The 12,989-nt window shown below is 39.3% G+C and overlaps 1 protein-coding gene across 1 annotated transcript in view; it reads left to right on the top strand.

The window, feature by feature from the left end:
• The window catches only part of nt5dc1 (5'-nucleotidase domain containing 1), a 78,813-nt gene that overhangs the window by 56,860 nt on the left and 8,964 nt on the right, over positions 1 to 12,989 (top strand). The window contains exon 9 of the mRNA XM_024290938.1: positions 5,737 to 5,858. Coding sequence (XP_024146706.1) covers positions 5,737 to 5,858 — 122 coding nt within the window. The remainder of the gene's footprint in view (positions 1 to 5,736; positions 5,859 to 12,989) is intronic.

Genomic DNA, 12,989 nt, shown 5'->3' with positions numbered 1-12,989 from the left:
CTGAAACACTCAGTGTATTTAAATCCAGGTTAAAGACTCACCTGTTCTCAGCTGCATTTGATTAATATGTATTCAAAAGTTTACATCAGCACTGTCTATGCTTGTTTTAAAATAAAATCTTTTTACTTTATTTTAATTTTATTTTAATGATTTGAATGATGATGAATTACATTTTTACTATTTCTTTTGATTGTTTCTTTTAATGTTTTATGTAAAGCACTTTGAATTGTCTCTGTACATGAAATGTGCTATACAAATACACTTGTCTTGCCTTGCCTCGTATTTAGCCTTTTAAGCTTATTTTACCATTTTTAAACCCTTGTGTGGCATTTCTTGTTTCTAGATTTTTGTCTTATCTCAAGAGTTCTTGTAAAGTAAAAATTAGTTGCTGCATGAACAGATAATTTTACTTCTTTACTTCTTAATTATTTCTAGTGTTTTTTACTTACTTTGTTTCACAAACAGGCAGACAGCTGGTTCCACGTGCAGCAGGTTTATTAACAGTCCACAGAGTAAGCAGGGTCAGACAGGCAGAGGTCATACACGGGCATGGAATCATCCGAGACGAGCGAGAAGATGAGTCAGAGTCAAGGCGAAGGTCAGGGGAAGGCGGCAGGCAATCAGAGTAGCAGGGTCGGAGGCAGAAGGTCAGGTCCAGGAGTAAACGCTCAGAGTTGCAGGCAGGGTGGCACAAACAAAACTTCGCAGAGAGTGAAGTGTGGAGCCAGACTATAAGCTGAGGAGGTGATGAGGTGATGGGAAACAGCTGATGCTGATGAGTCCAGGAGATGGCAGGTGGTGAGCTCAGAACTCTGGTGAGTGCTCCCTCTGATGACTGGAGACGGTAGCAGCAGGTTGCTCCATGACACTTTGGGAATAGCTTTCTTGCAGTTAGGGAAAAGGATTGCAAGTAGACCTATAAGAAACAATGAGAGAAAATGCCAGTGGGTGGGAGGATCCTATGTGGAACAGGAAGTCTTTTATTTTGAAAGGAAGGGAAATGACCCTCTGTCAAAACAATTAGCTTTTTCCTTGTAAATTCCAAGTTTCATTCATCCAAAAAAGGAAATATGATTTATATCAAAAGTAACAGCTTTTCAAAAGATTGAAATACGATTTTGGGGCTCCTACTTGGTTTTGATTAGTGAGAAACGGCCCAAAAGGCTCTTTTAGTATGAAAGGTTGCAGACCCCTGTCTTAAACCATTGGGGAATCTGCAGATTCCAGAAAGCTCAAATGTGATGTGAAGACTTCAACCAGCTGCTAACAGTTTCCTGACATCCACACACCTGAGCTCCACGACTAACACCCAAAGGTACGTTCATACTCCATTCTTGACCTGAACCTGTGCCTCTAGATCCTGACAGAACATGCAGGAATGCTCTCCTGGACTGCTTTAAGGTCAACATTAAATTTAGAGATGGGACGATTCTCTTCACTTCTGCCACGCAGGCAGGAGAAGCATCTGTCTGACCTCTGCTCTACGCTCCTCATTGGTAGCAGCACTGGTTGAGAATTCTTCACATTTTTACTTTATTTAACAGCCCATAAACTTCAGCGCATAGATTTTTACTCCGGGAGTTTATTGCACAGAGGCCAGCATTTAAAGTCAAACTCAGCATTATCATAAATGTCTAATTAATGACCTATTTTGGAAAAATCATCATTTTAAACGCAGTGATTTTAATAAATACATCAATAACATGACGCGCAGGTTCAGGTTATTCTTTTGCTTGAGCATTTTCACCAGGTGTAATGTCATGTTGTCTGCTTGTTCAATAGTTTATCAGAGATCTGAAGGAAAGTTGATAAGAACTAATAAAATACATAAATGTGAATTACCTGAAGAAAGGCAAATAGTTTTCAGGTTTCCCATTTTTTTGTTTGTTTGTTTTTTATTTGGAAATTTAAAAAAAATTGGACTAGAAACAGTGGGACTGAAGAAAAGACAGGAAGCAGAGCTGGAGGTAGCAGAGATGAAGATGCTGAGGTTCTCTTTGGGAGTGACCAGGATGGATAGGATCAGGAATGAATACATCAGAGGGACAGCACATGTTAGAGGTTTTGGAGATAAAGTCAGAGAGGCCAGACTGAGATGGTTTGGACATGTTCAGAGGAGAGACAGTGAATATATTGGTAGAAGGATGCTGAGTCTAGAGCTGCCAGGAAAGAGGTCTAGAGGAAGACCAAAGAGGAGGTTTATGAATGCAGTGAATGAAGACATGAAGGTGGCTGGTGTTAGAGTGGAGGATGCTGAAGACAGGCTTAGATGGAGGAAACTGATTCGCTGTGGCGACCCCTGAAGGGAAAAGCCCAAAGGAAAAGAAGAAGAAGTTTGTTTGTTATTTGGACATTCTAGCAAGGTCAGAACTTTTTCCCAGATTCCCCAGAAGTTCTGCTTCCGAGTCCATGACAGAAAAAGAAGACTGTAGAAGTCCTAAGAAGTATTATTGGTTTGGAAGGGTTGGGAAGAAAGGATTCTTCTTCTGAAAGTCATTTAGGACAAAAACTGAGATTAAGGACTGGATTTGGTCAAAAACTGCCTTATTCTGGATTTAGTTATAATCCCAGTTTATAAGAACTCTGCAGTCATATGTTCTTTACTGTGTTTGTCTTTAGTGTCTGGTATTCTCATCTCTACACATTCCCAATCCGTTCGTCCATTCATCTCTTTATTTTTTCAAATTATCTGAACCAGATCTTTGGTCAAATATTTGAGCCTGCCCCCCCCCCATCCCCTTTCTGGGGCAAAGCCAGAGAAATGTCCCATACGAGATTTAATCTTTCTCTGCGGCCCAACAATAACTGCATAGTTAAACTCAGCTTAACGCTGAGGACGTCTGAACTCTGGTGGTCTCAGAAAGCATGAAGCCAACTCAAACACAACCTGAGCTGAAGGTTTTTGTTCTGAATCCCTGATATGATCTAAGGGAAACGTCCCTTCATAAATGTACATTCTGATTCCTTCTTTAAGAAAACGTCACATTTTATAAGCAGTTTGTTCCCAATAATCAGATTTTTAATCCAGCGCTTGATTTTAAAAAAATACTGTATTGCTCTTATCATTAACCTGTCCAAGCCATTTGATACAGCTGACCATACACTATTAATTATTTGTCCTAAACAACAGAGCCTGTCTGAACAGGCCACTGCTTGGTTTGCAAATTACCCGTCTAAGAGAATGCAGTGTGTCCAAATGAATGGCTTACTGTGACTAAGAAATTCAATCCATTTATTACTCAAAGTCTTTAGAAAAAGAATAAAACATGAGATCATCAATAAGCCATCATCTCTAGGGCTGGGAATCACTGGGTACCTCACGATACGATACGATACGCGATACATGGCTCACGGTATCGATAATATCGCGATACTGCGATAATTGGTAAAAATCCTCTCTAATAACTAACATAATATAGAAGAACATGTTTTTTTGGCAAAATATATCCCCATTTATCTTTTTTAGCTTAAACACAATCATAATAAACAACTTTTCTTATTTTGTGCAACAAATTATAGACACTTTTGTGCAACATTGTTGAAATCAGTAATACTATGTCTTTGACAAACATTGATTACAACCAAATTGGAATTAGATTCAATGTTAACAACAGTAAACATGATCAGCAGTGACACTACTTAGTGCAGAATTGTTGTAACAGAACAAAGATTAAATAAATCAAGTGTCGACAGCTATCTACCTCCAAAAGAACGTCACACCAAAGGATGTTTTACAGCCTCTCTCAAAATTGACCTAATTTTTCTGCACTTTTCTCTCATTTGAAAAGGTCTGAGCATCCAAAAATGAAGACTGATTTACTCAGACTGTCACTTGAGATTATTTTTTCCAATCTTTATCATTTTTCCATTTGGTCAGTCAGCAGTTAATAGGTAAAAACCTTAAAACACACATAATAATGGCAATAAATATAATTTTAAGTGCTTCAATTAATTAGCAACCTCCCTAATTTTACAGTGAATTCATGTACTTTATTTTAATTACATTTAAATTTAAGTTCAAACATAAAATCCTGTTTTTTTATTTAAGAATTACTTTAAATAACATTAGCAACAAGTAATTACATTGTTTGAAAACGTCACATTATAAATTTACCAAAGTTACACCGTACACCAGCAGGTTAAACATTGAAATGCATGAAAACGAAAATTCCGACGCTACCTGAAGTGCACAAACAACTGCGAAACGCGCGCTCAGTTCCCACATCAAACAGGAAGTAAGTGATTGCTGTCATTCTAGCGCTCAGACAAAGTCACTTCTTACCGGGTGGATCTGCTACAGATGGATGATAAATGCTGACAGGTAGTCATGCTTCACACACGCGTCCTACCGAGCCTGTATCTCGCCGGTGATTCTCCCGAATGAGCGCGTGCATCGCTATTAAAAGTCCGACGCAGCGCGCCCATCTGCTCAATAGTTCCGGCACGTGACTCAGACGCTCAACGCTACAGCCTCTTAAATGAAAATATAGTATCGATACTTGGTGGGAACCCATCGAGAATCGATCGCAGGACTAAATATTGCGATATATCGCAATATCGATATTTTGGCACACCCCTAATCATCTCTCCTCGTACACCTGAGCTTGTACATGCTGGGCGGGGCTGATCAGGGAGCTTGTATGCTCTCTTGGGAGGTTGTGACATCACAAAGGCATCTTTGTGACAGTTTGATTGACAGCAATTTAAAAGGAGAAATACTCAGAAATGTAAAAATAAAAAAATGCCACAAAAACTTGCTAAAAACTCAAAAAACAGGATTTTTATCAGAGGATCCTCGAAGCAAAGGAGATGAACTCATGATGGTTTTGTAAGCTTTTGTAAGAACCTGGACTCCAGGACTTTGTGAATCAGTCAGCTGCTCTGACTGCTGCCTTGAGAGGTTGATGGTGTCGCTTCAGGCATGTTCACAGGGAGACTGGGAGGTTGTGGCTGGTATGTGGTGCATGGTGCAGGTTGGACTGGGACCAGAAGGGCAAGCCGGGTCCGCTCATGCTCAGTCTGATCTTAACCTGTAAGGAAGTCCAGGGAGCAGCAGAAATGAGTGCAGGAGCGCACAGGATCACACAAATACCAGCACAAGCAAATTATCATTGAAATGGCAGAAAACTTGATCTATTCTTTATAAACATGACCCTGCAATGGGAATTCAAATTACAATTTCATGTACACATTTGATGACAAAATGTGCTTGTAGTTCAACCAGTGATGTTTTTTTGGTCATTCCTTTACAACTGGAAGTCATTTCATAAACACACTTTAAAAGAATTAGAAAGTATTGTTTCTATGACTGTATTGTTTACTGTAATTCTTGTATTTTTTTAATAAAATAAATGAAAAAGATTCAGTTTTACTTCATTTTTTGTTCTATTCCATTAAAATCATCTAATGCTCTGAAAATCAAAAGTCAAGAAGACATTTGAGAATCAATGAATCAGCAAAAGTTCAACCTGTCTGCTTTTAAATTGAAAGTAAAAATTACTTTTTATAGTGTTTTAGAAAAAAAACCTTTGTTTGCAATGAAGCTTTATTAACAATCTTGGACTTTAAAGATTTTTGTTCTACAGGGCTTTTAACCTCCAGTTTTGTAAAACATGTTTTAATTGCAGAAGTCCTGCTGGTGAAGGCTGTTCATGTGGAGTCAGTAACCTCATCGGGTCTGCTCCTGTACCTGACCTCTGCTCAATAGTGAGGATTCAGTGTCATCTGTCTCTCCAGTGAATGATGTGGAGGAGAGTGAGGGACTCCCATCGCTGGACAAACCCGGCTGGTACTCTCAGGGCAACTGGCCACACCTCCACAACCTGCTCAAGACCATGACCGGGAAACCAGAGCCCAAGGTACGCCCCCCCTCTGAAGGCTGCAGCTGGTTGATCATGCTGACTCCAGCTTCGGAATTTGGCAGCGACTGAAAGAGACAAGGTCTGTGATGGACGTGCTGAGGGAGATTTACACTGGTGTGTTGGAGAGGAAGAACACGACTCTTGGTGTCTGTGTGTAGCGGGCAGCAGTGGGTAAATCACTGACACACAATCCTGAAAACAGCAGAACCTCTAGAAAGAACCAGCTGCTTCTTTATTAGTTGTTCTGCACTTCAACATTTGTCTGATCTTATAGTTGAAGAGTAAACCTCTTGAGTCATTACTACAACAGTCCAATGATACTCAGAAACTGTTCAATTCCTCGCCAATTTAATGTCAAATGTTTGAATTAACTAGTGTCATTTAAAAGTTGTATTTAAGATTTATACAACCAGGTTTCTCCTTTTTCAGGTCAGTTTATTCTGAACCTTCATCAGGGTCCTAAATGAGCATTTATCAACGTTGAGACTTCTTTCCTCTTTCTGACTCAGACATGTTTTGTCAAATGGTTCATTTGTAAAGAAATTTGCTTTTCCTTGTTTGAAATTCACCTATATTCCTAACAGAAAAGTCTTTGAAGCTCTGGGAAAACCTCATGAAGGTTTTACTTCACCACACAGAAAATAGGTCCAAGATCCAATTATATTATTGCATTCTGGTAATATCATCTCTTTAAACAATTTGTTAAAGAAATATTTTGATTTTTTGAAGAAAAACAGTATTTTCTTCCTTTAAAATAATTTCACACATTGTTGTAGTTGTTGCTGTATAGATGTTACTGTTGTGGTTGTTCTGACACAAATATTCAACCATTCTTCAGGTTTATTGTTGGGTTTTCACTGGCAGTCAAACTATCCCACATAATGATTCTACTACCACACCAGGTTCGCTGACTAATCTGGGATTCAAACTACCATCAAAGAAACAAACCTTGCTAGTGAAACCCTAACAAATTCTAAGGCTGGGTATCAATAATTTCCAGAAACGATTCAATTCGATTCACCAGAGTCTGGATCGATTCAATTCAGATTTTTTTTTTTTTGTCGGTTCTTTCAATCCACTCAGTTGAATTTGATGTAAGTTTACGCAGTTTATACATTTATACACATTTTTTTTAGAAATACATTAATAATTGTTTGTTTTGAATATATTTATATTAATCTGCTCCAGTTCACATACTGTAAATGTATCAGTGAAATAATGAGATTGTTAATATCATCCAGTGTTACATGGATTCTCTAAAGGAGAAGTTCTAACTAAAATGTTCAGATCATTAACATTGGAAACATTGTTCTGCTTCTCCTGGAGGACGTTTCAGTTTGACCACTAGGTGGAGATCACGCTATAGCATTACACCTTATTCCAGAAGAAGAAAGAATAAGGGAAAAATTATGTTTTAGACCACAAATAGTTACTTTAAAAATATTTCCTTAAAAGAGTTTGTAAAACTCATGTCTGTGAGTTTATAAAGATGTTGATTAAGTCAGAATGTATGTTTAGGTTGACCGAGTGTTAGCATTAGCTGTCCTATGGGAAATTCAATTAAACGTTAACATCAAGCTAGTAGACTTTAGCTTTATGTGCTAAATCGATCTATGTTTTTTATGAATTTATTATTGATCTATTAAGTTTAAATTGATTCAAATCAATTCATTTTTTTTTTTATCAACCCAGCCCTAACAATTTTTTTTTTATAAAAATCCTGGAGAAAACAAAGATGGCCACAAAGAAGTTGATGAAGAAAAAGTAATGTATTATCTCAGAAGTTGAGAGGTTTGGCTCTGTGAAGAAGCACAAACATGCAGCAAAAGGGAAAAGCCCAGAAACAGCTGTCATTTGTCAGGTACAGGGTTGCCTGAGTCGTCATCACCCTCCTCCTCCCACCGGCTCCTCAATGCCTCTTCTGTCTGCTCCCCCGCCCCATGAAGGAAGCTCTCGTGGAATCTAGTGTCAGCCTGCACTTAGAGCTTCTTTGAACAGACCCCAGGGAGACTCTCTGCTCTCCACTTTCACTAGCTAGACGGCGTGGAACGCTGGTGGTCTGAACGCTGCCGCTCAGGGTAGACTTCAGTGCCTGAGCTTATTACTGAAAACAATGAGGGTCACAGCTGGGGTGATGGGGCGGGATCATGCATATCCACAGTCCAACACTCTAGAGCTTTCCTAAATGTGGTAAGAAAATAATGTGTGGTTCATTAGTGTTTTTGGAAGCTGGTCTCAGCTGCAGATTCCCATGAAACGGCATATTCTGTTATCCTAACACGGTAGAAGAATCCTGGACGAAGAAGAGTCAGCCTGGTTTTTGCCAACCTCAACTTCCCTGTTAGCTTTCTCTGAGAGAAATCTCAGGGGTTTGTTTTTGCTTTTCAATACTTGCACATTACATCAAGCATTGAGTTGTTTTTGCATTTACCAGCTTGATTTCCAGTGAAAGAATAAGCTGAGTTCACATCGAACGCGATTTGTGCTTCAGTGGAGTCCAGTTCTAAAGAGGCCACAGCACCAAAAAACACCTCTTTGTGCTTTTACGTGTATTATACTGTTCATGTTTCACTATAAAGAACCTCAAAGCGGTATTTTGAGCTGTTCACACATTTCTGAGTAATCCTCTAAAAACCTGCGTTCTCAACAGCAGCCCCTCCCATACCCATGAAAATGAGCAGGTCCTCACAATCTGACCTAACAGAGTGAGACCGCCCCTTTCAGGAAGAGTCTGCTCTGTCTCCACCGCCCCCAGGCTAATACAACACTCAATTTCTCCACAGAGCTAGTGGTGATCAGCAAAAAGCTTTCATTTTAGATTCAGAATACCGTATATCTTCCAGTTGTGACTTCAATAAATTCCAGCTCAAACAGGTGTTTGTTACTTTAGAGGCGGGGCTCCTTTTAGACCCCACCCCCCCCTCCCACCACCACCAACAAGCAGACGCTGTGTGTATTTGTATGGTAAACCAGTGTACCAATGGGCAGGTCTGCTTAAGGCAGATATATGATAAGTGCATCCAGCTTTAAACAACTTTGGATACTGTTTCTTTTCCTGGGAGAAACAAAGAAAGAAAGACTCCAGGATGATGTCATGAAATGGGCGGCACCTACACACAGGAACAGGCAGACCTCAGGAATCGAGTCGTTTTACTTCCGGGTAGGAAAAAACTCACAAAAAAACGAATATTTCATAAATAATTTGTTTTTAGTTTTCCAAAGATAATATATGATCATATTTATGGGTATAGTTCACTCTGAAAGGCTTAAGAAAATCATGGTATGGTCCCTTTAATGGGAAGTCAATGTCCAGATGTGACCAGAGGTCCTGCGGCACCATTTGAGTATTGTGGCGTGCTAAGAGTTAAAAAATCTGAACTTTGGCCAATCAGAGACTCAGCTTTGGCCTGTGATGTGTTGATGACATCATCTGCGGGGGTTAGTCCAAAATCAGCATGGAGGAGAATCTGATTGTTCTACTCCTAAACTTTTTAATATTATTCTTTTGTAGACAATACTAAAAGCTTTGTATAACTGTGTACCTTCTTTTATTTTTTCTTTCCTCAAACTAATGCAGGATAGTGAGTCATCTAACTGGATCACAGAGAGACAGAAGTACCGCTGAAAGCTTCCGTCATTCAGATGCAGCTTCTAGATGGTGAAGCTCACCAGACAGGAAGAATCTCTGAATGATCTCATAAACCCAGACATGGAGACGAGATTACTGATTCTTTTGTAGAACTCATTTAAATAAAAAAAAAATAAAAAAATAAAGAAAAAAAAGCGTCAAATTAACAAAAACTTTTTTGGTTAAGTGTCAAGCAGCAAATTTGAGGCGTGAATTCCATTGGGCATGAACGCAGCATTAGAGATGCGCTGCACCATCCCACCTGAGGACACACCCCCAATCTCACCTGTGACTTTTCATGGGGAATGGATGGACAGGTGGAATAGTGTGGCTGTGCCGTCACGTGCCGCCAAGTGCAGTTCTGAGTTATTTCAACCTAAAGATTTATTTCCACAACTGGAAACTGTCACATTTTGCTGAACTGTCAGTGACATAAAAATATCGGTCTGCAGAAACATACATAGATTTCTTTAATTGCATTCAACTTAAACTTAAAAATCTGGGTAAGACACGAGGACCTTTGGTTTTCCATGCAAGGTTCTTTGGAAGGCATCCACTGGCCGTGTATCTCATTTGTGTTTGGTTGTTTCTGTGTTGGAATCCGAGGCCTCCATAAATATTTATCCCAACAGTTCCATGTCCTGACCCGGCTCACTTCTGGGAAAGTCTGCAGGAAATATGAAGCTGTCAGACCGAGGCCTGGGTTTGCATGTCAGTCTGTTTACATGTAGAAGGGCTGTCAGAGGCCGAGCAGAGCCTTGAGAGGGACGATGCAGCTACTGTAAGGCCATCCGTCCTCTCCAGGGCTCCCTCACTAATTTCTATTCTCAACTTGCTCGTTCTCTTGCCTCATTTAGCTAAAGGGTTTGTGATTATTTTTGGCTTCTTAAGGTGGTATGTTCCCTCATTCCAAAAAACATCACTTTTCTGGACTTGGGTGTCTGCTCTTTTTTTGATTCCCCTGTAAGTTAGCATCCTGTTTGATAAAAGAGGTCCAGAAGCTCCTTTTAACTCCAAAGAACCCACATAGTGTAACTGGAAAAACATCAAAAATGTGTTCTGTGGTCCACTTGTGATTTATCATGCAGATTTTTAATTTTAAGAAAAGACTGGTCTGGGGTTTTTTGGGCTGAAATCTTGATCTGCTAAGGAATTGTCTGGAATGAGTGAGTCTGCTAAGAGATCCTGTTTCTCCCGATCTCTGAAATCTTTTCTGCAGACATTTCTCTCACAGGGAGATCATTCATTAGTTGTATGCCAACATGATAGTTCCCGGGGCCCGTTCCAAGAAGCAGGTATTGTTGGAACTCTGAGTTCGTGAACTCCAAATTCACCAAAACTCTGAGTTTTCGGTTCCAGAAAGAGAGATAACTCAAACCCGTGAAAGTGGGCGAAACCAAGCCTGTTTCAAGAAGCGGGTTAAGCTGAACACAGAATCAATCACTATAGTAACTGAGTCTGTGAACGAAACCTGGTCGGTAGCAGGTTTTCTTCAGGAAACTTAGAGTTCTCTGCGGTCTCCGCCCCTTTTTAAAGTGAAAGATGTTCAAATATGAGTTCCTCATTAACATTTAGAGAATATTCACATTAGAGACGTCATGTTTTCACCACTCAGAAACCAAAATGACATGTTCATTCATAGAGGATCATGTAGAGAGGAGGCTGGATTAATCCAGAGGAAATGTTATTTACGACGGTAGAGGATTTGGAGGACACGAGTCGATTGACTGCAGTTTCCCCGATTTATTTATTCTTTGAGTGATATTATGAATAGTGAGTTTTTTAGGGACTCAATATTAATCATACAGAGATTTCTTTTCCTCATTTTAAACTTTAGAAATCTTTGAATGTCAAAGCATCTAAACTCATCCACCGTCCAACACATGCGTTGAATATTAGCTCTGTTGTCAGCAGCGCTGCCTCTCTCTGCGGCGGCATGAGTTCGACTCCCGGCCTTGAAAAGTGTTTTTATGCTTAAAAAAAAAAAAAAGAATTTGGCGAATATTTTTTAAGTCTTGAGAATTAAAACTAAATAAATACTTTAACATATGCCAGGCAGCTACAGTTTCTTTATAGCGTGCAGTGATATCCGTGTGTGTAGGTGGGGGGAGGGGGGGGGGGTTACCAAAACTGGTCATTCATGCGATTACGGAGATTACTGGTTAAATTAGTAACAGATCAAAAACCACTCCTTACTCAACAAGTGACAAAATAACCTTCCTGACATTATTTATTCATTATTTGGAATCATTCAAATAACTGCAGATATTTTCTCTCTGTTCTACCGCTGCAGCTGTGTTGCTTTTCCTCCAGAAAATGTTCTCTATAGTCGCATTTGCTTGAAGGAACTTATCAATTTCTGCCGCCGGAAGTACTAAACTCAGCTGTTTGTTCCCGTTGCCATGGTGAATCGTGCTGTCTTTGCTCCATTGATCAGGGCTTTTTGTGGTCGCGACGCTCACACCTGATTCTGGTTCTGACAACTTCAAGTTGATTGAATCAAACATTTTCAGCTGTTCTGAAACCGAAAACCCTGAGTTTGAGAATTTAGAGTCCAGTGACTCTAAGTTCAGGTTCGAACTCTAAATTTGTTGAACCTGCTTCTTGGAACGGGCCCCCGAACAGACAAAATTAGGCCTTAATATTAACCCCTCTGAACCCTCTCACAAGTGATTCTTTATGAAGCAGAACAAGCTTTTTCCCTTCAATCATAGCTGAAAACTTGCGGCTTGTTCCTAATTATTTTTTCTTATTAAATATGATTAACCTGTTTTTCTTCTCCTAATTAACCTCCGTACTCCTTGTTGTGTGAATGTTAACCATTCACACATCTTGTTTTTCCTATTGTTGTTCGTTATTTATACTTCCAAACGTTTTTTTTTATTATTCATAAAAACTCAATCACACTTTCAACAATTTCTGCAATCTTTGGAAAAAAAAAAACATTCAGCTCGTTAAGGACTTTCCTGCTTTTACTTTTTGTATTCAAACATTTTACGGTTTTTAAGATCTTGTGCAATTTACATGACTTTTCAGCCCCATTAAAAATGAATGGGAAATTTTTCAAATTTATGTCAGGGGGTGTGGGAGGACACAAACGCAGGAGCGCAGGAGGAAGTTCCAAAAACAACGAAATTTATTAACTTCTCAAAAAGATAATGCAGGAAGGCTCGTGGTATTCGTCTTAGAAGGCAAGACGAACTGGCAAAGACTGAAGGACAACATACAGCTTATATACAGGCAAGATAATTAAACACAGGTGCATCCACTAAGAGGGCATGAGAAACAGGTGGAAAGAAAAAAACACCTGAAATGAGAAGAAGGTGAAAGTAAAAAAGAAATAAGCCCGGCTCAAAACCCCACAATTTATGCAGCAAAACATTCAGCATATTCAGGAAATGCATGCTTTTACTTTTACTTAAGCAGTTTTTATTTTATTTTACACAATTATTAAAATTTAACACAAAGTTTGCGTTTTTTTCATAATTCTCATAGTTCTT

The sequence above is a fragment of the Oryzias melastigma genome, linkage group LG24, assembly GCF_002922805.2.
Source record: "Oryzias melastigma strain HK-1 linkage group LG24, ASM292280v2, whole genome shotgun sequence".
Lineage (NCBI taxonomy): Eukaryota > Metazoa > Chordata > Actinopteri > Beloniformes > Adrianichthyidae > Oryzias > Oryzias melastigma.
This window is presented reverse-complemented; position numbering and strand designations above follow the sequence as displayed.